General features: G+C 39.1%; 2 protein-coding genes across 2 annotated transcripts; both read right to left on the bottom strand.

Moving 5' to 3' along the window:
- Positions 1-507: 507 nt before the first annotated feature.
- ydjc (YdjC chitooligosaccharide deacetylase homolog) lies at positions 508-16,430 on the bottom strand. Its single transcript, XM_030060664.1, has 6 exons — positions 16,347-16,430; positions 14,755-14,930; positions 12,545-12,704; positions 6,606-6,705; positions 4,329-4,506; positions 508-3,618 (listed from the first exon to the last, which is right to left on the bottom strand). The coding sequence occupies exons 2-6, from the start codon at positions 14,916-14,918 to the stop codon at positions 3,288-3,290; spliced, it is 933 nt and encodes a 310-aa protein (XP_029916524.1). The 5' UTR covers positions 14,919-14,930; positions 16,347-16,430; the 3' UTR covers positions 508-3,287.
- Positions 16,431-20,184: 3,754 nt separating this feature from the next.
- Positions 20,185-26,621, bottom strand: ak6 (adenylate kinase 6). The gene is made up of 5 exons (XM_030060128.1): positions 26,344-26,621; positions 25,226-25,318; positions 24,080-24,138; positions 23,718-23,863; positions 20,185-22,354 (listed from the first exon to the last, which is right to left on the bottom strand). Exons 1-5 carry the CDS (start codon positions 26,378-26,380, stop codon positions 22,165-22,167), a joined length of 525 nt encoding a protein of 174 aa, XP_029915988.1. The 5' UTR covers positions 26,381-26,621; the 3' UTR covers positions 20,185-22,164.
- Positions 26,622-26,694: the final 73 nt, after the last annotated feature.

The raw sequence follows: 26,694 nt of genomic DNA, 5'->3' as shown, positions 1-26,694 counted from the left end.
CACTGCAGCACTTCACCTAATCTGGATTTCATTTGTGGCACTAGGCAACTCATGGTGCAGTATGGCCCATCTGTCTGTAAAGCTGTGTAGGAAAGACTGATTTTAAGTTTTAAAAAAGTAAGCCAGTTTACTCTCCTTAGTCAAATAATCTGTTTCACTATACATTACATTAAGATGATTGGCAGGGACCTGTACTCTAAAAACCAGAGCCATATATCCTGTTGGAAGTGTCCTCCAGTAAAATGCAAAAGCTCTGCTCAGATTTGCTTTGAATAATGCTAGCTCAGTGTACAAGTTATTCAAAAATGCATTTCACAGAAATACTAGACAGTATTCCGAAAGCAATGACATCAGTAACTGTTTTATAGTCACTGACAAGATACAACAGTTGACCCAGCATTTACATTTGTACCTCATCATGGGTACAAATATATATGGGCAGAGAATAAAAACAATCTTGACAGTTTAGAACTGGCAGGATGTGAAGTATTAAAAAAAACAAACTCATTCTTGCAAACATTCTTATATTAATTTATTAGTTCACAATTCTAAATTTGTTAGTCATTCACTTAAGCTGTACGCTTAATCTTTACAATGTTACCAAGATATTGCATAAATAGTGTTTTAACACCGACTTTAAGAAAAATATAAGATTTCAAAAATGTCATTTTAAGAACCAGGAAACATGCACAAATATACATAATGTTAAAGTGTTTTAAAATTTACTAGTGCATCCACTTTGGGACACACCATTTTGGCAGGTATCTACAGAGGTATGTGTGAATTGTGCTAGTCTGGCTACACTGACCTGAGATAACTGGAAAATCAACTGAGTGGTGAAAATAGATTAGCTCCCCCAAGTTAGACCTTCTTGTACTGCAAAATATATCAAATAAGTTTCCAGCAAATGCAGACAATTCTGTCCAGTATTTCCAGATGTACAATAAGTGGGAATGAGTTTCTGTATATTCAAACTGAGCCAAACAGACCAGAAAGACTTAGGTCACACACACAACTTAGAGATGAGATAAGAGGACAGGTCATATAGGGAGGACTTAAACTTATGGCTCAAGCAAGATGCCAGGATGCCAATTTTGATACTTCATAACCTGCTTGCTTCACATCTTTGTGTGTGCTGAAGGTCAGCAATACATCTGAGAGGTGAAATGGCTTGTGGTGTTTAATTTGATCCAGATGTTTGAGATGGTTAATATTATTGTTTTTGTTTCGTTTTTTAAAGATTATTTTTTGGCATTTCTGCTTTGACGGTCACAGTAGAGAGAGGGGGGATGACATGCAGCAAATGACCTGAGGTCAGATTCGAACCCAGGATGCTGCGATCAGGACTCAGCCTTAACAAGTGGTATGTGCTCTTATCCAGTGAGCACTAGGGCGCCCCAGAGATGGTTATTAATACAAGAAAGGACTGAAACAATGTTAAAAAAAAAAAAAAAGATAAAAGAAAAAAAGTGCAACCTTTACTTGATGACAGTTTTAAGGAGACCACCTGAGACTGTGAAGGTGCATCTTACTTGCCAGCCCAGCATGTACATCAATGTGGACATAGCAAATTGTAAATTATTGGTTTGGAGAAGAGTTTCACAACTGTAAAGCAGCCATCAGGAGCGAGTTGGGCTAGGCTTGAACATAAATAACAACCTTTGCCCAGTGCATTTTGGCAGACTTCAATAGGGCTTTCAGGTGATGTAACAAACCACCTGGCTGCCACGTTGGAGGTTCTTAAGCCTACAACAGCAGAAAATTAACGGTACAACTGAATACACATGGTTATTTTCTGTGGTATGTGGGATTAAGTGATGATGACTTCATCAATATATATGGTCACGTTTGTGTTCAGGTAATGTTAGCTGGCCATATGGTTAGCTTTGTAAGCTAACTAGAACTATTTTGTTGTTAATGCATTTGATTTTCTTACTAGCTTGCAAGTAGAAGCTGGTGTCAGTAGTAGTGTGGCTAGTGGTTACATGTTAAAAGACCATACCAGTGATTCAGCATGTTTAGTGTAATGTCTACAAAATATGTAAATTCTACGTTTCTGCTAATTTCCCAAAGCAAGCAATCGTATTTTAAAACTATATCATTTTTCTACCGTTTATCCAGCCATTGGTTTCCATTCATTCCACTGAGATATGAAAATGAACTTTCAGAGACTTCAAACTTTGTTCACACCAGTTTTCCATCACCGTAATAAAGTCATACACATTAGTTTTCCTAAAAGCAGCGGAACTGGTGTGTTGAAACTGGGCAGAATGAAACGGTCTCTTCCCCGGAAAATAGTCCCCACAGAAACTTTAGCTTTACCCAGCTAGTTATCAGTTCTGTGGTTTATGAATATTGACAATTTTGTCAGCTGCAGAAGCAAACCATTATAAGGTGGCCATTTCAACCTAAATTCACTTAGGAAATCAAAGGATTATTTGATTATATGTTGTGAAAACTTTAGTTCCAACATGATTTGCAAGATCTGTTGCAATATAAAATGCAGGTAAAGTGTAGATAAATTGATAAACATTCAAAATCACTGGTATGGCCCTCTAATATTAATCTCAGTTGCTTTGCAAGATTAGGCTGCGGTCTGGGTTAGCGAGCTTACAAAACCAAAAACATGTTGTTCATGTCAACTGAGGTGACCATTCCAACTACTACTGCCTGCAGCCTGTGGGAGGGAGGGAGGGCAGGTGGGCTCAGGTATGCTTTCTCAAAGGACTTCCATCTATGCTATGTCTAATTTAGCAGCATATTTTCTGAATATCACTATCTACCATGCACCTGTGGGTGCTTCAATCTGTGCTTCACCTACTAAGAGGTGTGTTCTAAGGAAATGGACAAGGTAAGGGTTAACCATTTGTTTAGTCATGAAATAAGCGGGGTTGGCCCTGTTGGATGACAAACCTGTCCTCCCAACACTACAGTCAAAAGCCTTTCAACTCTTCTCAAATTACAACTCAAGAGTGTTTTGGAGTAGAGACAAGATACTATACTGTGTCACAGTAACCCAAATTTGTGATAAAACTATATATCGCACTTTTCACTTTTCCTCATGTTTTCATGGTGCCCCTACACCATGATTAGCTTTTTATAGGTAATTTTTTTTTAAACCATGATTGTTGTATATATGAATGTTATTTGTGAAGTTTGAACTACACAAATAACATCCATATATAATTCTGCTAATTCTGAAATCAACCTCCTGATGGCGCCAAACATTGTTACTAGGTTTGTGACACATTTGCAAAGTGTTGGTAGGTCATTTTAAATGGCAGTATTCAAAGGTCCTTAAAAGCACAAAGCTGCACTCTCTCCTGGCTGTAGAGGGCCAGGAGCGATGGGTCTTTCAGGATGGTCAGCTCATGTTGCCTGTCGGACGACTGGGAGAAATTGTCGGGTCCCTCCCCACAACCACCTTCATGGGGTTGACTTGGGTAACCTGGGTGGACCATCAGCTCTGCAGTGACAACAGGCTCCTCTGATGTAGACGCACTAGTGGAGGTAGCAGACGAAGGACCTGCTGCCATGGCGTGGGTTAGAGCTCTTTTCAAGTTGGGGATGGACATGTTCTGGCCCATGGTGGTCAGTCCCAGGTAGACGTCTGGCCACCTAGGGATAGCGAAACAAAGAACACTTTCAATTTTATTAATATAGGCATTTTTTTCAAAATGATCTTTTTTTTTTTTTTTTTTTAAATCATTCACTTTTAAAGCATGAATTGTCAAAACCAGGAAACTGTTGTCTTTTAAATGAGCTTAAATTTGAATGATCCCCACAAGTAAATATGTAATATTAAATTATAGAAGGTAAAGAAAAAAAAGATATATTAATGTTCAACAATGCAACTGACAAAATCCTACAATATGAGTGAAGAAAAAAAAATAATTATGTGCAAAGTAGGTTAGCAGCAACAGAGAATAGGAAAAATGAATGCAGCATTTTATGTATGAGTGAAATCATAAAGTTTTCAATGTGGGTAAACTATCCCTTTCACAAGACTACAAAAAAAGACAAAATAGAGACAAAAATATAAGATCCACTGGATCAGTAAATGCATGTTTTAAATTAAATCTGCTGTTTTCTCTATCACAGTATCTGATGGGTGAGATTTCATTATGTAGATTAATTTGTCTGGTAAAAAAAAATTTGGCTGGTAAAATTATTTTGTGCATAAAACATGTTTTAGTTTAACCGCTCCAGCCAGGAGCCAGACTCAGCTGGTGCTTCATTCTTACTTGTATACACTCTACATCCAAGACGAATGGCCAAGCTTTTTCCATCTTTCTGCATAGAAACCATGTAGAGCTGCGCACACACACCTGATTCCATAGCGAGTGAACACAGGGATGGAGTCCAGTGCGTCCTTCTCTACCTGTGTGTAGAAGTCATGGAGATGTGCGGGCAGCCACGGACAGTTGTGTAAACCTGGCTCCACTGGAACACGAGTGTATGGGATAGAGAGGTCAGACAGGACCTGTGCAAAGATTTCACGCACCTCTGCAACACACACACACACACACACACACACACACACACAGTATCACCAAAAGTCAGTACAACTTAAAGGGATTGTTAAATACCATACAGAATTTTTCAATTTTTCATTTTTCAAATGTTTTCCCCATCACTAGATATAGAAAACTTAATGAAACTGAGAATCTGAAGTCATTTCTAAACAGAGCGAGGGGTCTTGCAGTTGATGTATCCTGAGTCAATCAATTGGTTTTGCCGGGGAGGGATTAAAAGCTACTTTCACATGTAAGAATGCAGGGATCCAATCAAAACAACACAACCTCCGTTTTTATTCCTCCTACCACCTTTTGATTGACTTTTCAATTGCACCCGGTTTCCTCCACAAGCCTCAACAAATCGTAGTAACAACTGTTAGCATGTTAGCACGGCAAACAGAGGATTCCCGCCCAGCAAAAATTAGTTGAAAAGACGCTGAAAAAACAGTGTTGCCCGTCTAAACAACATCTAGATTTGGCTGAAAACTGAAAGGTGAAAAGCTGTCATTTTTAAGTTGTTGAAAAGACATCTCTATCAAGACCATCTACCATCTGCTGTCTATTTTTGGGCTAAATTAGGTCCAAATCTGACGGACTAAACACTGCCCAATTTTCAACTGTGATTTTTGGGCAAAATTAAGGCTATGATGGACTGACAAGATTTAGCCCAAAAAACAACATCCAAATGACGTCTGGTGTTTGGTGAGTTATTTTGCCAATCTAATGTTATATCAGAAAGGTAAAGCGCTTCAAGCTAATGTTTAGCTTTAGCTAGTGATGGTGTCAGACTTTCTCACAACAACTCCACTGCTACAGGCCTCAAAAATGGATGTTTTTAGCAGGTGAGCTCTACAGCAATGTTAGCGTTAGACCTGTAGCTATTCCAGTTTGGGAGATTTTCACTTTGCTGGGCAGTTGTTTGGTCTAACCACAGTCCAGACCACATTGTTACACTACAAGGGGAAGTGAAGCCCAACCAGTCCTGCTGGAATGGATTACTGTAGAAAATGTAGCCCCTAAAACTCCATTTTATTAGTTAGCAGCTTTTAGGAAATCTTGGTGGATGATGGAAGATAGTAGATAGAGGCTAGCACTCAAGAATAAGAAGAATTTAACCATAACAAAAAGAACCATAACAAAAAATACCATAATAATAATAAAAAAACATAATAAAAAGTAATTGCACCAATTACATGATCACATCACATGCTCATATTATGTAAACATTATGTAAACATGCTCACATCACCTGTTAACAGGTGATGCTTTTGTGCTTGCGCAGAAGTTCAAAACACATTCTTTATTATTCTTTTACAGCAAGTTGTAACTTTAGCTGTCATGTGATACAGCCAGCACACAATAAAAATTACTATCCACAGGTAAATTATTACTCTGTGTGTTTAATAGACTGACATGATCTGTAATACAACTGAGATGTCATGTGGAAAGGAGGCTAGTTTAAAATAGCATTTTACTGATCCCTGAGGCAAACTGAGGTCACTGACAGCAGCAAACGTAATAAAGAAAAGGTACAACAGAGCATAGGTGTTATAAAAATAAATCATTAAGGCAATTAAAGGTTGCAAACAATCAGGGTTGGGATCAGGGGTTATGCTTTGTGGCATAATACTGCCTTTTGTTTTCTGTGTAGTTTCTACTGCAAATGTGTTGTTCTGCAGGTGTTGGTCTAACACTTTCCCAGGGTATGTTTTTGATTTTGACACTTTGATTCATTGCAAAATACACATTGTGCATGTGGGTATTTAAATGTATCTATCTCAAACACTTTGTTTCCTTTCCACATAAATTCTTTTCAGAGCTGTGGTGTTCAGTATAAGGTAGATATTAGGTACAGTTAACAGTAGGGAAATGCTATTTACTTCATGCTTGCCAGCTATCAGCTGCTCACATAAAGCAGCTAGTTTTGACTCTTATAAAAACCTGTAGCTTACACTGGCTTAACATCAAAGAGTGACAGAAAAAATGCTGCTGGTATGTGCCTTTGCCAAGTGAGCCATACAGGCATCAGTAGACAAGATGTACACCAGCAGTTATGTGGTTTTTGTCAGGGTCACCTGTGTGTGTTACCTGGCAGAACATGGACGTGTTGGTGGCCATCCATGTGGCAGGGCAGGTGACCCGTCAGCTCCCTAAACAGCCTGACCTGGGCTCTCAGCTCCAGCTCCACCTGCACAGGAAAACATACCTGAGACATTAATGTCACGGACAAACATTGCTTACTCCTTTTCTTATGCATTTCTACAGCAGAGTAGCCTGGTAATACAGCTTTCATGTGACAGAGCATCCCTCTGGTGGGCACACTGGAGGTACTGCAGCTCTTTGGTAACAGTGGTTATGAACTAGCACTATGTGGTCATCTCTCAATCCTTTCACTGGATGAGCTTTTGCTCATCTAGTGAAAATGTTCATGAGAGGATTTTGTGGAAGTGTCTTTGCAAACAAGATTTGAGTGAAAATACACGAGTTAGGGAAGTACTGAGCATATAACTGGATACCAGAGATTTGGAATATAGAAAATGATGATTGTGAACTTTTTAAACAAAAATGAAAATGTTGAAAATGTTGTCTGAAAATGTTTTGTTGTTGTAAAATTATGCATCAAGTATTTTTTGCTGGATCAGAGATGGCTGTTGTGGGAAGCCCTATTGTGTTGTGAAAAACCCAAAATCTGACAAATGGAGGATCATATTTAACACAAGACAAAGCAAGCGAGCATGAATCATTGTCTTTTAAGAAACAAAAACACAAGGAAGCAAAAAAAATCAGGACAGGCAACGGCAGAGAATCAGGACATTGGTGTGGCCTTTCCCCGATGGAATCTGATGATGAGGGACAAAGATTTTCAAAGTGATGCCGAAGCTGCTTGTTTTGTGCTGGACAGGTATGTTAATGAACCTAAATGCAGTTATTCCAGCAAAACCCTAGCAAAAACGACAAATATTGGTCATTGGCAGACTGAATTTGGAAATTTTGTTGTTTTCAATGATTTTATATAATACGAAAAGGTGAAATCTGATGATACCATTGGTAAATGTCTTGGCCCAAAGGTTGTACTGTGTGCACATAGCCTCCGGTAATGGAAATACATGGAACTTTGTGATCAAATGTCCTTTCAAAAGGAAAAAAATCCATTTACAAAGTATCCTTAATGGAGAGGTCACATGGGACTTGATTTGCGACTGTATCATGTGGCAGTCCTTTTCTTATTTTTGCTGTTGTTTCCACAGCTCCAGCGTTATCTAGCACTGATGCTTCCAGTGAGATGATTGATTGAATGACAGTATTGATGACATTGATTGAATGATTGAAATCATTCAGATGGAGTAAAATGTTTGATTATACACAGAGAGTTGCTGATTAATGAGTTTTTGTCTAAAACATTCTCTTTACTGTGATGTCCAGACCATGCTCTGGCTGACTGGCAACACCTCGTGTCATCAAGATGAGTCATAAGTAACAGATGAGATCCTTTCCTCAGTGAGGTGACTGAAGCAGATCTGGTGAATGCTGAGTGCAGTGGGACCTCCCACCTGCTAAAAAATGTTTTGTGATTTCTTTTTGCCTATATTACTGATAGTGGAAACAGTTCAAAATAAACTAATGCAATGAACTGTTTTTTTTTTCTTAGCAGATGTTTGCAGGCCAATAACATAATGATTGTAAAATGATTCATGATTATTTTCTGTCAATTTAACCTCTCCACTTTTCTCCATCCTCTTTTGTTTGTTACTAGACGTGGGTGATATGGCCTTAAAATAATGTCACAATATTTCAGCTTATTTTACAGAAATAATATCCACAACAATATGACAAAATACTAAAATATGTTTTATAACAAACTGCAGCAACACACACTTGCAACAAAATAAGTCGTGTTGAAAGTTTCATCATTGTGAGAGTAAGTTTCCCTTCAAATGTTCAGTATAATATATCCTTTAGATCTTCACTTTGCAAACCAAACAGTAAGTCAATATGAGGTGTGCTTCATATATATTGTAAAACAAAAAATAAAATCAACCTCAAATCTGCAATGCAAATCTAAGCAGCTGTTCAAAACAAATAAATACCACTGAATTTTCAGTGCACAAATTTGGCTATGCTAGGCTGAGCCAGTGTAGATGGTATGGTCTGGCTGTTCACACCTCACATCAGCTGTTTCGCTCTCAACTTCACATCATTTTTAACTCTCCTAGTGTTCCTGTGGGTACTTCTAATTGGAGATGGTGATCTGTTGCCAAGTTTTACTGTTACAGGCTGCACCTAATACTACATTCACACCATGTAGTTATAAGCATAAATATGACCTTCCTACTTGGAAAAAAACATTCACATGCTCTTGCTGGTTGTATAAACTACTTGGGAACTTGTTTTTACTACATGGAAACTTTACCATCTTGATCTATAGTTCTTTATTTGCTCTTAGGCTAGCTAAACAAGCACTGGTTAAACACAAATTAATCTCCAGATCCGGGAGCCGGCAGAAGACGGACTGATTCCTGAACCAAACTGCAAACAAATGATGGGGCCTGCTTTCATGCAGGGACCAGACTTATTCAGACTAGGACTGTTAGACTTAGTCTTAGTTTTTGTTCACAACAAAATGTCAAAACAATGCTTTGTGAGTCTGAACATGACTTATAGTAAAAACCAAAACAGGCATGACTACAGTATAATGCTTGACTGCCAGAGTAACCCATTTAATATGAAGGTATACCTGGTTAGTGTTGCCCAGTTAGAATTTGGTTTAAGTGTGTCAACCCAAAACCACATTACTTTGTCCCTGCATGTGTCTTGTATGTAGCCAGTGTCACATATATGCCAACCTGGCATTTAGAGAGAAAACATATGACACCTGATAATATGAAACGACATTTTTCTTCCTATTTAGAAAAACAATGTGGGGAAGGATGTTACATGGAAAGGCGTCAGAGTTCACTAAGAAGAATTATATCCATACCAACACTTTCTGTACTATCATATGTCATTTTGTGGCTAATGGTAAGACAAGTAACTGATTGTTGATGTGCTTTGCAAATTACCTGCCTGAGCTGGGTCACAATTATGTCCTAAAGCAAGGGACAGTGTGAATATCAAAATGAAGTGATGACCATCCTATAAATTTCAAACTGCCTGATTTACAATTTGCTGGTGCCTCACTTTGAATAAATAAATTTGCATATCATTTGTCCTCTTTCCTTGTTGTGCTAAAGCGCAGTCATTATTATCTTAGTAAATGCATAGTTCATTAAGTATTCCAACAATATAACAACTACACTGTTAGCCTAAAAGTGAACTGTAACACACTTGTAAAGGTCTTTTGATTCAGTGAGTCATTGTCTTTTTGCTAGTTGAGTTTTGCAAGAAGTCAGCCAATGTGCTCTGATTTGTCACAATGATGTCACTTAGGATGATCACCATGCAAACCCCACATCAATAGTCTACAGTACTGTTATTAAGGTGGTATGTTGACCATATTTACTGTTTCCTCTTACTAATTTAGGTGCCAAGCAATTTCTAAATGCTATAATAAATATACCTGTGACTACATTACAGTTAAACATTAATGATAGACATACACCAGTTGTTTAACTATCGGTCAAGAACATTATTGCAGCGTCAATGGGGTTTAACCACTTTTACTTGCAGTTGTAGCATAATACAGCTACACAGGCAGCTTTGTATTTATTGTACTTATAGACAATGCCAAATAAGTCAGAGAAAGCCATGCAAATTCAGATTTGTACAGCGAAACCTGAAGTGGTTCGTTACTATCACTGGATAAAACCTATATTTTTTTTTTACACCTGAGTAAGCCAGCTACTGTATGTTATGTAGAAATCAGAACAATCTGTTGAACAAAGAGTTAGATCTATAGATTACGCTTTATGATTGATGTGTTCTTACAGGATGAGCTGTTATTAGTCGAAAGCCTGTATGAAATGCCTCATTTCAAATGGTGATTAGTTGACTACACCAAAGCCTACAGAGAGAGAGAGGCCAATGCCATTGACGAGCAAGCCAGTGGGCCAATGCTAGTTATTGGCAAGGGCAAGGTAAGCATGACTGAGATGTTTTGGCTGAAGCTACTAAGCTTCTAACAGTGGAATATCACACTTACAGCACAATGGAAAATCAGGCACGTCTACTAATACTATATATACTAATGAAGCGATCGCACTGTGATGCTGTGGAAGTAATTTGCATCACAGCCAGGCCTTGTTTGCCAGATTTGTATAAGATACAAATGGAGGATGATACACTGGTGCAAGCTAACATTACACAGAAGTTACCGACCTTGTTTTTGCCGATCACCATTTCAGTTCCTAAAAAATGTCAAAGATACTGTATGTGCAGCTGGCAGCAACTCAATTGTGCCTGTGTCTACAAATAAATCCCCAAAAGAGCTAAATGACTTCAGTGTAAAGGGTAGGAGTCAATAGTGTACAGTTAGAACAGTGTTTATCTTCTGTGTCCCTAAAAGGATGTTTTATTCCCTATTGTTCATTCTCAACAACAACAACCACCACCACCACCACCGTAGGAGTGACCATAAAGATAGACATGTCAAATATGCAGATAATTTGGTCATCGTCAGCCTGCTACAGGAGGGGGAAACATCACATGGACCTATAGTGGATTAATTTCTGAGTTAGTGCAATGATCACTATCTAATGCTGAATGTCTTCAGAACAGCACCACACACACTCACAGAGACCATGACTAGTGGACAAAAAGTGGACTTTGTAGAGAGCTATAAATACCTAGGTACTGTTATTGACAAGGACTTTGATAGCAACACAATCTGTAAAAAAAGGCAACAAGGTGCTAATATTTTCTAAGATGGATAAATGTTTTTAATGTCGGTAAGAAACTGATGGCGTTATTTTATAAGCCTTTCATTGAGTCTGCTTTAACGTCTGGTCTTGCACTGGAACATGAAAGTCAAAACTAGAAATCACTTAAACAGAGTTATAAAAGCAGCTATTACCATCATAGGAGAGCAGCAGCTTTACTCAAACACACATTCAACAAACAGGTCTGGTGAAGGTCTGAGAACACTGTCACTAATCTGCACCACCCTTTCTACAACTATGAATTTGACCGGCTCCCATCAGGAAGAAGGTGCAGTCTCCCCTTTGCCAAGTGCATTAGTTTTAAACAGCTGTTCACATTATGTGCAATAAATTCACTGAATTTGCACGGTTAATAACTTGCTTTTTTGCACTTAAGCCCAGTACTTTAACTTGAGCACCTTATCCAAGCATTTACTACTTGTGGCTGATTACTGTTTTTAATGTTATGTTGTTTTTTTATGTTGGTTTTCTCACAAATGTTTGAATCTGAGTAACAAGTTGTGTTTCATTTCAAGGAGTCATACTTATTCATACAACTGCGCTACATAACTTAAGTGATATGTAGTCACTTGATTCTAGTATGTGCATTGCCACATCCAAACAGTAATAATAGACACTCCACCAGGCAGCAATAGGGGTCATTTCATGGGAGTATAAGCGTCAACTCCAGAGACTCTTAACCTTGGATTTGGAGTTGGGATTCAATTCCAAAAATTCCGGAGCTCTTCCAAGATAGTTCTAGATTTCACTCATAAAAAGGACATACAAACATGTGTCTTCTCTGCCACCATTTCAGCAGCACATGCACCACATATAAAGTAGACCTTTTTCACAGCAGCCATGTTGACACGAACAGGTAAGATAAAAACATTAAGGTTCTGTTCCATTTAGGTGCAACAGAGCCAGGGTCTTGCCATTGTTCATGCTGTCTCACTGGACAGACTGTGCTACACTTATATACCATGGAACCTTAATTAGTATCATTAGTAACACCTGTGTTTACCTGCTGCTTCATGTCAGAATGGCTGCTGTGAACAAGGTCTACTAGCACTAGAAAACCTGGTCACAGAATATAAGATCTTTCAGAAAATTATGTTGCCAACATGAAAAAGTTAGTAGTGCCTTGGTTCTGCTGCCACTGTGAGTGCATACCTCTGCCATGTTGAGCTGGCCTCTCTGCAGGGCCTGACGGAAGCCCATCTTCCCATGGAAGAAGCCATGATGGTTGAGGAGGGTGGAGTCCGGCTGGAGGCTCTGACACACCGGCACGCCCTCCGACAGGTTGGCATGTAGGCCGATAGGGATGCCGTGTCTGACGAGCGAAGAGCACGTGTCATCATGGCATTTAAAAATGGGAGACAGTATAGAGCTTTTTCACAGCGGCTGTTTTGACATGAAGTAGCAGGTAAATGCAGGTGTTACTGATGACATTAATCAAGGTTCATCCATTTAAGTGTAACAGAGCTGGGGCCCTGGTGGTGTGTGTGCTGCTTCACTGGACAGACTCTGCTGCCCCTAAACAGAACAGACCCTTAATGACTGTGATCAGCAACACGTGTGTTTACCTACTAGAAAAAGGTCTGTACTGGAGTTATAGGCAGAATGTAATCCTGGCAGGCAACATTCCTCAAGAGTCAGTTATTTAGTGAGCAACTCTACCACATATTCATGTTCTGTAAAAAAAATAAATAAATAATAATAATTCTTGCCACCAGGTTAGCTACTGTAAAAGATTTCCTTCCATCAGTCTACGAGTCTTGCACTGCAGGAGTTATTTTGTGATAAATTGATGTGCTTTACTTTTTCAGTGTAGCCACTGCTTCCTGTGTTTCGCCAACCCCCAGACAATGGACATCATAGTGTTTTTTCCAACTGAAAGAAAGTGGGCATATGGATGTATAAATGTAGCTAGATGTTTATGATCATGGCCATGCCCTTAACCCAAGCCACAACGGATCAAAGATGCTCCAATAAAGGGAGATGATGCATTACAAATTCTGCCAGTGGTAGGAAAATGGTATACACTTCCTGTCTCCTAAATAGGCACCATCTATTTTTTTTTGCCAAGCAATGTCTCTACACCAGGGAGCATCAACAGATAGCGACTAGCTGAAACAAACATACTTTTCCCCTCATCTGTTTGTCTGAAAAATACCGGTTTAGCGTCCAAATGTTGGGAAGATCTGTGGCTTGTGAGAAACCTGTCCAAAGTTTACTTCAGTAACTATGGGACATTAGCGCCAGTCATAATCTGTGCTCGGGTGAACAGACTAAGGAGCTTGTCTCCAAAGATGTGGAGCAGCTGTTTTGAACTCATGTGATACAAACACAGGAAATGACTCGGATTTGCACTGTCTTGCCTCCAAAGCATTTCTAAATTGTCCTTGTGTCTTCAATGCACTGTGGACTGTGATATTTCTGAGGGAAGTGAAACTGGTCTCTGTGCCTCTTCTATGATGGATTCTCATCCTTGTATGACAGTTAACATCAGTGCAAAATGGCAGCTCTAGGAGGAATACTGTCTTGCTCTTTGATTGTGAGGAACCTGACATATACTGCTGCTTTTTTGAGACAGCTGAAATAGTTTTTGCTAAGAAACGCCACTATAGCTGCTGTAAATACCTCGACATTATGATGGCTGCATTTAACTTGTTATAGATGGGAAGAAAATAAATCCCGAAAAAACAGTTAGATCAGCAATAGCTAGAAATAACATCAATAGTTTTTAAGTGTTGAAAGGACTCAACCAGTGATTCTGCATGTTTAGAGTAATATTTACAAAATGTGTACACTTCATGTTTCTGCGAAGCAGTCTGATATCATTTTTCTTATCTTTTATCCAGCCCTTGGATCCCATTTATTCCACGATGATATGAAAATGAACTTTCAGAGACTTCAAGACTTTCTTCACACCAGTATTGCATCACCACAATAAAGTCGTCCACATGAGTTTTCCTAAAGGCAACAGCACTGTTGTGTTTGGATGACTTGAAATTGGGTTAAGAGAAATGCTCCCTCTGCCAGAAAATAATTCCCGGGGGAACCATTTACTTTGCACATTTACTTTACACAATTATTAGTTCAGTGATTTATGAATGGCAACAATATTGTCCATCACAGCAGCATAACATTATAATGTGGATGTCTCAACCAAAAATTCAAATTTAAAAATCTAGGGACTATATGATTATATGCTGTGAAATCTTTAGTACCCCCGCAGGATTTGCAAAATGGTTTGCAGCAATGTAAAATGTAAAGAAACTGTAGTAAACCGGCCAAATGCTCAAAATCACTGGTATGGTCCTTTGAAGGGTTTTAGCGTGGACTTGTCATTTAAAGCCGTGTCATATTACCTACGCTACCTTTTAGCCAGATCTGCAGCATCTTTGGCAGCAGAGGCGTTAACCAGCAGTGAGACATTGGAAATGCCTCCAGCCTCGAAACAGTCCACAATCCCCTGGTTCCTCCTGGGACAGTAGCCAAAGTCATCTCCCGTCACCACCAGCATCACTCTGGGCTGTGGCATTATTGCTGGCCGCTTTGGAAAGACAAACACAAAATGGATTATATTTCATCAGCAAAGCCCCGGGCGCATCCACCATGTTTATCACACAAAATGAATATCCTGACAATCATAATACATGAACATATGCAAAAATACATGTTAAATAAATAATCAAACTGTTCATTTGAAATGTTCATTGCATTGAACTGCATGGTAACATAAAGTATGATAAAAACTGATTGCACTTTTTGATGGGTTTTCCTAAGTATTTGCTTTTCATGACTGATTTACAATGATTCCTGACAACTCAACATAAAGCAACATGTCAGCTGCGCACACATACAGTGTAGCATAGCCCCAGTAACGTATCAGATACATATTACATACAGAGAAGCACAACTGCCAACATGTGATTCACTTGTGAATATGTTTAAAATGACTAAAAGACATGAATAAAATTACATTGCCATTTTTAGTTACCTGTAATAACTGGGAACAGAGAGATAATCACAGAATTAGTAGGGAAATCTCTATATTAGCGCTTTTACTTAGATTAAAAGCAATTTTACCTCTAATCAAATAAATAAAATACAAAATAATAAATGATATATATCTATTTCTAGATATAGATATAAATATATAAGGTTGGTTGGTCCTGGAAATCCTTTCTCGACAGTTTCATAAATAGATGTCCCACAGCCACGATTTAAATGAACCACTTCGGTAATTGCTACTGGAAAGAAAGAGGAAAAAGGGCTGTGGAGGTCAACTTCCTCCTAACTCCTTGCATAATAATGTGTGACGTTGAAGGGCTGAGTTTCTCCTCAGCAACTTAAAGTGATAATGTATCAGTGTAGTCTCTCTGACTTAGTGTCTTGACTTTTCTTCAGTTCAGACCTGAAGTTTTGCCTTCGTGAACCTGTTGGTTTGGCGAGCTAATACAATAATGTGCTGTTGTTTTGAATGCACTTCGGCTGCATGGATCTTTTGCCGTGTGGTTTTGACTTTGTACGTTATGTTGTTGGTCCGTAACCAACAACATAACTGTTTTTATATCGTCTGAAATTGACAAAGTCAATAATTAAGCAAAGCGTTCAAATACGTCATACGCCTTCGTCATTTCATTATGAAACTTGTGGCTGGAAGTCATGCTTTATTTATTTGTTGTTTTAAATGTTGTCTTGACATTTCCACAGCCCAGCACCGGTACGCTAGTACCGTACTTGAACGATTCAATGCGCGTCATAAGCTTCAACTTCATTCAGGCTAACATTACTAAAGGAAGGAGACCTGAGCAAAGAAAGCACGACAACCCAGTGGCACCGCTTCTTCAACGGCCTCCAGTGAAGTCTGAAACACCCACAAAATATGAGGAGTCCCTTACATTCACATGGAATTAAGCACAAGACATATTTTAGTCTACAAAGCAAAGAAAACAGCCTGCCTTACCCATTTTAATACCCACGCCTGTCCATGTATGTCCTGAGCCACCCAGGCACGATGGAAATAAACGGGGCTTCCGACTAGCAAGCAGCATTGATGTAGCCCGCTGCAACAGGGCGCCCCCTGCAGGACGCTTATGTCACATGCGCCTGCTGGTGTCTGTCATTACCAGGTGACCGAAGCAAAGGTCGGAAACACGGACTGGAAGTTTACTGTCAGCCTCGCATGACTCAGTTGGATACCAGGCAAAAGACAATGAGCCTGAACAAATATTGCTTTGAAATGACAAATAGTCTCTTTAAGTGAATGGGAAATCATTGGGAGGAGGAACCAAAGAGGGCAACAGGCCAATAAGGCACTCAGAGATCATGAAGCCATCTATCTTTTATTGTATTTTCTCGTTATAGGCTACGGAAAGCCAAATGTTTTTTTTCTCTTTTCTTTTACACTAACTTTTATTCCTCCTATTATCTTTAGGGTCAGTTTGACCCCATTCAGTGTTTAAAGCCTCTTAATACACGATCAACATCTTTTTTTGCTTCCCATTTAATTACTTTTTCCTAATTTAATGGGGACAAGTGGATAAACATACAATTAACATGATGATATGTTTTCAGTGAGGACATTTGGTTCCCATTAGTGTTTCATTGTGGTCTATTTGACTCCAGGCTGTTTTAGCTGTATAAAACATATAAGAAATATCAAGATTTACACAAATTTAGTTTTAGTTGTTTTGGATGACGCCGAGGAACTAAAACATGCCATTTATAAGTGTCAAAAAATTTCCCTCTCCTTTAGGCCCAAACCTAACCTAACACACCTGTAGTAACAAAACCACACCTGTAGTGCCAGAACCACAGATTGTTCACCTGACACTGCAAATTGGTTATTGTTTACAATTTATGTTGGCTGCTGATTGATGTCACTATAGGAATAAGCATGTATGGACAATGCAATGAAGACACTCTCCATCTTGGAAGAAATGTAGCCTACATGCTGTTTTCTTAAACCTGTATCTCCAGCATTAATGCACATGTCTACTGCTCTGACTGTATTTTTTTTCTCCACCTCTACTCTTACCTCTTTCTTCTTGCATCTCTTTTTCAGACTGTTCGGAGGTGCTGTTGTGGCAAAATGCAGCAAACTGGAGCAGGCATTTGTTGGTTAAAGATCTTCCAGCAAAGGCTGCAAAATCTCCAAACGTGTTAATGTGACTATAAATAGAAACCTTGGAGAGAAGACTCACACCTGTTGGAGTTGGGGGTGTATGTCATTCTTTGCCCTCCTTAAAAGTTCTTTCCATTTTTTTCCCAACATCCTGCACTGTGCAGCTGATGGAGTGGACACTTTGGTCAACTGATCGCACCACATTCCCCCAGGAGCTGAGAATAATGGTTACATCCACTTTTGTTCACATCTTAAATAACCACAGGAGTAATTCTCATCTAATGTGCAGATATTATCGTTTAGTGTGCAATAGGGGGTACATGAGCTCAGTTATGGCCATTTAAAATTCATAAAGGCCAAATATATAGTCCAGAGCTTTTTCTTTTTAAACAGAAAACTGCTCTATCATGAAACAGCCAGTTTCAGCTATTGTACAAAGTTGCAGGGTAGTTTATCCATCAGATGCGGATCTGAGGGTAGCTACAGTTTACAAATCTGAAGTCAGGCCACGCATTTGTTATTCGAATGTAGCCTATGATTTATGAAACTGAGCATAAAGATTTAGCAAGGATTTATTTCTTTCCCAACATGAGGACCGATGACACCCATCATCAAACTTAGGGAACTAGAACCCGCAGCGTCTGTGCGTAAACAGCTATAGGCCACTAAATATAGTTAATACAGCAGGAACAGAGACAGAAAAAAAGAAACATAATTTCAGTATACTTTCAACAACACAAATGCCAGAATGTCGTGTCAAGAATCCAACCTGACAAAGGAGAAACCCAGCCACGCACTAACAATTGACACTCAGTTTAGCCATGTAACCAAACTTTGCGCACGGCGGCTGTTTGGAAAAAAGAAATACCTAGGCCTATATTATAGAACATATAGCCTATCTAGACACCTAAAACTGGGCCCAAGTTCATCTCTAAGAAATAGTAGTAAGAAACTGTTCCATCAGTCTAAACGTGGCAGAAATCTAAAAATATATTAAGCAGCAAGCCGAGAAAGTGCGGAAAAGATGCGTTCAAGGCATTTCCACAGTATCGAGCGCTAGACGTGTCCAGCCCTTTAGGATACTAAAGCATAGACTAGACTTTAACAACTGCTGCCTCAGGCTCCTTCTGAAAGGAGACGTCTACACTTATCGAACTCATTCCGCAGCCGTGGACCTCTGCAGACCACAAGTGCATGTCTCACTCTTTACAAAATACATAAATCATTAAACATTATCCAAGCATTATGTAATAAAATATTACATTCAACAAGCTTCAGTAGACCGCCAACTTGATTTAAAAAAGAGGGTCAGCGAGAGCATTTACCTTGAACTATTATTGCCTATTGCACATATAGCCTAACCTTTTTTGTAAAATCTTGAGTAAAATCTTCTCAACATAACTAGGATAATTATGCGCATATAACATTGCATTAATTTATATGAAGACTGGTATACAGATGAAAGCACTACAAGTCGTTTAAGAAAAGCCTCAAACTAAAAAAAAACCCAACATAGCTTGTTTAGAGAGCTTTTTGATTAACTTATCAATATGAGCTTTTAAGTTTGGAAATTCATTAACATGTTCTTACCATATGTTCCAGCCGGGAGTCGGACACATGTAACACTCCAAACTAAGCCCCAGCGTGTGCCCAGCTCCATTTGACTTGCCCTTGGTAGTTTTACTCAGCATATTAACCCTTTATCAGCCTGCGCTTTAGGCTGCTTATGTCCACAGCATCTCATCCCTGCTTAAAGCTTGCTATGATCTTTATTTTATTAAAAAAAAAAAAAAAAAATCCCCCATTGTTCATGCATTTCGTTGCAGTTCAATTCTAATACAGTGGAGCTGGTTGAACGTTTCATTATACTATTTATAATAATATAATATTGCATTGGTAGGCTACTAAAAAGATACTGTGTTGTAAATAGAATAGCAACACTGGTGAGGCTGTTCTGTCAATGTTTGAGTCTACACAGTCCTTGCTTTAATCAAGGTGGTTTTGATTATTACAGCTTTAAGGCCTGGCTGGAGACCCACCCAAGTCCTCAAATTACTGATAATTTCTTCTTCTTCTTCTTCTTCTCATTATTATTTTGCCGCTTTCCCCTTAGTGTAATGTCCTAACGGTGATCACTCGCAGGCATGTTTCAGACACTTGGCCCTCCGTTCACCTGTTAAATTTTTTTTCTCCCTTTTTTGGACTGCAAGCAAGGGTGTTATATGGAATGCAAATATCAGAAAATAGACATTATTTTTTTATGACAAAGAATCTTGAGATGTAGTTTCTCTTTGTGAGTGTGATTAAACAACTGAATACACTATTGAATAGACTATAAGGTTTTCTTATACATATAAACGGTATCAGATATCCAGTTTTAGTTAATGCTATACCCTGGATTTAATCTGTGATACCTTCAAATTGGCATTAATTTGCTGATTTCATGCAGATATTCCACAATGTCCTTATCTGCCTTTTTACTGCTAAGTCACAGAAATTCCACTTTGCTGCAGCAATTTTAGTGTGCCACACAAAGATTTGACCTGGGTCTGATGATAAGCATGTGGAGCATCCAGCCAGTATCCAGCACTCAGTAACAATGAGAGAAAGATAGCACCACTACTGTCCTACACAACAGCTGGGGTGGGGGTGAAATAAGATCAACCATTTTTCAAAATAGGTTAATTGCTCCTTTAATGTAATTGGTACTTCAATTAAGACGATTTATGCTGTAACTTAGTTGTGTGGTACAACATGATTGTCTAGTTAAAACACTTGCCTTTGTCAAATGTTCCCTACTTCCTGTCTTTGTTTGCGTCAAAGCTTCTTGCTTAAGGGGATACTTCAACCACAATGTCCAAGTTTTTAATAAAGTAGTCATCATGTGCTGCCTTCAGTCCCTGACAAAGAAAGTTTTACTTGCAAACCATCTCTGACCCAACAGACAAAAATGGCTCCATAAATTTACAATGCTATCAAAGTTCAGTTTAAGTAGCTCACCCAAATGCAGACTTTCGCTCAAATCTTGCTGTAAACACCACTTCCACAAAATTACTCATGCAGTTATGAAGCATGTGTGCACACGCATGTCCAAGCTGCCTGACCAGTGACACGCACACACTTCATGACCGTGCATGAGAGGAGTTTGTGGAGTAGTCTTCGCATCAAAATCTGAGCAAAAATATCCATCTTGGGGAAATACTGAGTATGCAACTGGATGCCAGAGACTGGGATTAAACTGCATGACGAGTTGAGCTTTTAAAACTGAACTTTTGGTAGTGTTTTGCTGTTGTAAAACTATGGATCCTGTTTTTTTTTTTTTTTTTCATTGAATGAGAGATAGCTAGCATTTTTGTAATTTAAGTTTTCCATCAAGGCTTGCAAGTAAAACTTTCTGTGAGGGACTGGAGGCAGAGCATAGTAAGTGCTTGACACAAAAATGATGCATTATGAGTGAAGTAACCTTTTTTTTTAATCAGCACTGGAAAAGGAGGGAAGGGGAGCAAGGGGGAAGTTACTGCTAAGAATAGAAACAGGAAGACAAAACTCCAACTGCAACTAGTGAAAAGAATATTGTTAAATGCTGTTAAAGACTAACTAAACCCCAAACCTGAATGATGGGAAGACTGACCTCTACTGGTGAGAAGCAGGGTGCCTGGTCTTTGGTAGCAGGTGATGTCGCCATCTGTTGTTCTCTACGGGTGGTGACATCACCTTGTAACAAAGACCAGAAACCCTACTTTTCACGAGTAGAGGTCAGGCTTCACAGACATTTGGGTTTGGGGTATAGTTAGTCTTTAAGGCTGAGGGTTCTGTGTTGAGTTTCCACGGGCTCCCCCTGGTGGTGACTGGGGAAACTACAGACAGATTGAATTGACTTGTTTTCTGCTTGACCAGTAATTCCTGTATTCCTCCATAGCCCTTTTTCACAGCAGTCATTTTAACATGAAAAAGCAGGGGAAACACAGGTGTTACTAGTGACATTAACAAAGGTTCTTTTCCATTTAGGTCTGACAGAGCCAAGGTTGTTCATTTCAATGGAACAGAACCTTAATATCATGAGTAACACCTGTGTTTACCTGCTATTACATGTCAAAATGATAGCCATGAACAAGGTCTATTGGAATGTAATGCCAGTCGATGCTGACGTGGCTAGTTTTCATTTGGTACAAAGAAATAAAAAAGGTCATATATGTGTATATATATATATATATATATATATATATATATATATATATATATATATATATATATATATATTCTTGGCACTCATTTGATGGTTTCATAAATGTTAAATGTTTTGACTACAATTGATTAAATCACATTTTCCTCACAAAAATAAGAATGCAATATACAAGACACCAGGAAATTATGCAAGTACCGACTGACTTTGAAGCCCATCAACAGTAACAGCATAAACTCGTTTGTTTACATTTTTTGATAAAAGACTGCAATGTTTCTCAATATTTTCAAATGGTTCTGCAGTATAAAAATATACTCAAAGGAATATGATTATTTTGCAAATCCATGCAACCATTTCAGCGGCAACTGTGGCTTCAAAACCATTTCCAGGTGTATGTGTTTCTCTCTAAGTATCTCTGGATCTGTAAGTACTGTAATCAAGTCCTGCCATGTGCAACCAGGCCTAGTTAAGCATCTAGTTATTGTCCTTCATCCACTGCTCGGTCCACTGGACTATCTGCTCTAGGTTTCGTTCCAGGTCCTCCGGCTCGTTGCTGGGCAGCTGGTGCACGATCTCCTCTTTGTAGGCCTCCATAGCTTCCTCATAGATGGTCTGAAAGATCTCACACTGCACGTTGTCCTGCAGTTTCTTCCCCGTGTAGCCCCTATCAGTCACAAGACACAATCCAAGGTAAACCACAGGGAGGAAAAACAGTTTGTTTCAGACAAAACGCAGAGCTGGCATGAGCGAATGGAAAAAGAAACTGATATGGATGAAATTTTGCTCTTGGCAGGCACACTCAAAATTTTCCATTGGAGTGAGAAAGAAAAAACAAAAGCCGACCAGCTTCCAATTTCTCACCTCTCCTGTTTTTTTTTTTTTTTTTTTACAGCAGGAAAAACATCCACTGGTGTTTGTGACCAACAGCTATGCCACCTGACCAGGAAATTAAAAAAACAAGCCAGATTATCCTAACACTGGCTGTGTTAGGAGAATCACTCATCACTATATAGTGAACGATGTGGGGAATAACTGAATGAAGCTTTCCAATCATGAAAAATCACTGCTTCAAAAATATGCCCAGCATCTCACAAACAAAGCGATCACTGAAGACAGTGGGTTGTCAATATCAAAAAACTGAAAATTAACACTGGAAAATGATTGAGTATTTCCCAGTGAATATCGAATAGCAATTTTGCCTTAAGTACCCATTCTGAAAATATATTTAGCCTACTTTGGCAAAATGTAAAGTGTGAATTAAATCAGTCTGTTAGTAAAATTAGCTAATTATCTCATTTATTTGGCTGTAGTCTTACTTCTTTCACCAGCCCACCATGCAACCCGCCCATTCAGTTATGCTGAATTTGCAAAAAAGATCCCAACCATGTATGAACCAGATATACATAATACATCATCACTCACAGGCCACATAGCCTAAATAATAGTAATTTATAGTTTTTTGCCTTGGATAAAAAAAAAAAAACAAAAAAACAAAAAAACACAGAAATGAAATACTCCTGGGTGCATATCCCTGGGGTTGGAGGAGACACCCCCTGATAAATAATTTCTAAATAAATGAAAACATAATTATTAGAAGCCAACTCCACTTTTGGAATAATTCACACACTGTTAACACAGAACTTTTTGAAGGTTTTGTTTGTGTCCCCCATGTGTATCCTGCTCAGTGGACTGGACTGTCAAATATACAAAGTGGGAATTTGGGAAATGTAGCTAACAGTTTACTTCATCCTGATATCCATCTCTACAGAGGCAGAATCAGAAATACTTCACTGATCCCCGAGGGGAAACTGGGTCAGCTGCAGTTGCTCAGATTCTCAAGAGAAGAATACATTATAAGCATAAGTGAAATTCTAAGAAATAGAAAAAGAAATAAAAAAAAATGCACATTAGAAATTTGTAAAAAAAAAAAAAAAAAAAAAAAAAAAAAAAAGTATGTGTATTATGTATAAAGGATATGCATTCATCTGAGTGTGGCTGTGTGTCTAACAGGCCAGAGGCTGCAGTACCTGCTCTCTAGCCGACTGTACAGGTGGCTATTGTCTGTGCGGAGGACAAACACAATGTGGAACCAGCGCTCGGGGAAGAAGTCGCAGCCGTGGTAATCCACGATCACACCGCCCTCCTTCATCTTGTCGTCCAGCTCATCCACCACCTGAGGAACACAAACAATAAGTTTTGTATTGTATGGAACCCTGGGACTGTTAATACTATTCAATTACAGTATACTAAACTGGAAACAAGTTAGAGTCATGCTTTTACACTTGGAAGGTTTTGTTAAAGTGGGTCATGAAGAACACAGTTATCCTCTTATTTTTATATAGAGCAGATTAACAAATCAGACCCGGGTTAGCGGCTGGACTTGACTCACCCTGTCCTCATCCAGAATTGGACACTGGTACTCTTCGTCAAAGCCATCAAAAAGCTGTCCTGGATAAAATGAATCATAATCATCAGCAGCAGCACGTAATCTGAACAGCCTCAAAATGTCACTCATACATTTGCGTGTCACACATTTGCATTTTCTCGCTGCTTGAGTCCAGCTGCAACCCATTCAAAACTTTGGAGGAAATCTGTAACACACACACACACACACACACACACACACACACACACACACACACACCACTACCTGATCAAAACCAAATTTATGCTATGCTGCCTTATTCGATGAGCCAACAACAGATGGATGTGAAAACACTCAGAAAGGTCTGTTTTATTATGAAAATTAAATTGGAACAACGTGAGAAATTTAACTCCTGGTCCACATTTGCTCAACCATTTAAGCCATATCTCCAAAACAGGCAAACACAGCAAAACAGGCCCCAAATAACACTTTTAGTGCATAAAAAACATGAACAAAGCGGACAATGCCAATGAAAAAATGATGAGTCCTGGTACCCACTTTCTTTCCTCAACTAATTACAATTACTTGTGAAAGTACTATCAGGCTGTTTCTTCCTGGTGCATGAATACTATGCACACATTTGCTATGGAAGCTACCTGCTAGATCTACTTTCCCATCAAAGCAGGAAAATAACAACAAAAGTGATGTTCAATCTCCTCCAAAAAAAAAAAAAAAAAAACAGATCTTGAGGCCTTTTATACTGTTTTTATAGAGCTTCTGGATCTACTTGGTGTGGAGTGGGAAGCTCTGCTCCTTTACTTATTGTTTATTTATTAATTTATACTCATTTTCTTATTTATATTATTTATACTTACTCACTTAAACTAGAAACCTATCAACTTAGTTAGGTTTAATTTATTTAAATAATGAAATTAAAATCTGAATGTCCATTCCTTTGCATCAGTTTATATATTTGAGAAAATCCAAGTTTTCCTCCAAGGTTTTGAATAGGCTGTGTCTGGATTCAACGCACATCACTGCAAATTAACTGCAGCAACATCTATTCAAAAGAAGGGCGTGAGAAGACTCCCTCCCCTGACAGTTCTATCAGAACTCAAACAGAGAGCAGCGGATGTGTCAGACTTGCTGTCTGGTTGTGGAAGGCCTCACCCTCCTGAGCCAGCTCTCCTACGTTCACGTAGCTCAGCCCCGTCCTCTGAGCCAGCTCCTTTCCCAAGGTGGTCTTCCCAACACCGGGGGTTCCTGTGCAGAGAGGTCTTGGTTAAAGGTGACAGATGACCATAATAGTCCCGGTTGACAAATACCTCTCCGAACTCTCTTTGTGGCTCTTTTGCAGCACCTACAAAGCTGCGTTCTCAAGCCCAACAAGCTCATGACAGAGCAGCATTATTCTTACAGCATTCTTCATGGTGAAATATTACCTCTCAATTACATGTTTTTGTTGCATCTCTGCTCTCATTAGCGAGCTTACATGTATGTTGTGAAAATGTGACTTCATTATTTTCACTGAAAGATGACAAACTAAGTTTTGGGGCCACTGGAGGTGCTAGAAAGCAAAGTGGCTGCTTGTTTCAGGTACTTTTCCGACGTCTCTGAAAGAAATACATTTGCACAGCATAGTAACAACCTGCTCGGTCTGTAGAGGTGGCAATTGTGGATGTTAACAAATACAAATTGTTCATGTTCATGGGAATTTTTTTTAATATAGCCTAGTTTTTGTTTTTTACATTTAATTTTATTTATTTTTGATTTTTTGGGAATTTATGGCAATTAATTTTATAGTTTTCTAGTAATTCTGATGCTAGCTTTTTCCCTTTTTTTTTTTTTTTTTAAAAATTGGCAGATTTGTTCTACTGTTTTGCTATTTTTCCAATTTTGTGTGTAATTTTCTGATTATTTTCTTGTTTTTTCAAAAGTAATTTATAACAGCAGTATTATTATTATTATTATTATTATTATATAACTTTCCGGACGTTTTTACGCATTTGTTTTTTCTGATTTTCAGGTAATTTTCTTTTCTTTTCTTTTCTTATTAAAGCTTTGCTAATGTCTTGGTTTCCCTGGCTTTTGACAGAAACTGGTGTCCAGGGTTAGATGAGTGTTGCTCGGCGGTGCAGCGCGCCGGGCAGCAGCAGCAGCTTGACCCAGAGGCACTGCTCTCCAGGCCAGACCACAGTGTCACCTCTCGGCTCTGCTGCTTAGCACATCAGCGGTGTGTTTCTCCGGGCTCTGACACCAGCAGCCGGGGCAGGGGCTGCTCGGCTCACCTGTCAGCAGGATGTTAGGTCGCTTCATCATCCTCATCGCTAGCGCAGCAGCTAACACGTGTGTGGCTGACGGCTGCCGGGCAGCAGCGCTCTCCTGTCGCCGAGTCTGACGCTTCCCCTCACGCTTTGACGTCCGCTTTCAGCAGGCTGGATCCTCAACCACAGGGCAGCCCGGCGACAAGCTGAAGAGAGGATGAAAGACAGGGTGGAAGAGAGGATGAGTTAAAAAACCGAGTGTCACACAGACACATACACGACTCCACCGTAAACCTCCCTCTGCTGTCAACAACAGTGGCTTCACGACAGTTTTACGTCAGTTCGCCGGAAGTTTTCGGTGCTCCTGGGGGCCCG

Source organism: Myripristis murdjan, chromosome 9 (assembly GCF_902150065.1).
Source record: "Myripristis murdjan chromosome 9, fMyrMur1.1, whole genome shotgun sequence".
In the NCBI taxonomy this organism is placed as follows: domain Eukaryota; kingdom Metazoa; phylum Chordata; class Actinopteri; order Holocentriformes; family Holocentridae; genus Myripristis; species Myripristis murdjan.
Note: the sequence above shows the minus strand (reverse complement) of the source record. Positions and strands in the feature narration are given on the sequence as shown.

Bases quoted from the DNA above. Each gene is read 5' to 3' on its own strand.
- ak6 (XM_030060128.1), bottom strand. From the start codon at position 26,380: ATGAGGATGATGAAGCGACCTAACATCCTGCTGACAG. The intron at 24,139-25,225 runs GTGAGGCCTTCC...CATTTTATCCAG, and splicing joins AGGAGAGCTGGCTCAGGAGG to GACAGCTTTTTGATGGCTTT. The intron at 23,864-24,079 runs GTGAGTCAAGTC...TGTGTTCCTCAG, and splicing joins CAATTCTGGATGAGGACAGG to GTGGTGGATGAGCTGGACGA.
- ydjc (XM_030060664.1), bottom strand. From the start codon at position 14,918: ATGCCACAGCCCAGAGTGATGCTGGTGGTGACGGGAGATGACTTTGGC. The intron at 12,705-14,754 runs GTAGCGTAGGTA...TTCGCTCGTCAG, and splicing joins GCTGCAGATCTGGCTAAAAG to ACACGGCATCCCTATCGGCC. The intron at 3,619-4,328 runs GTGTGTGTGCGC...CGCTATCCCTAG, and splicing joins TTCACTCGCTATGGAATCAG to GTGGCCAGACGTCTACCTGG.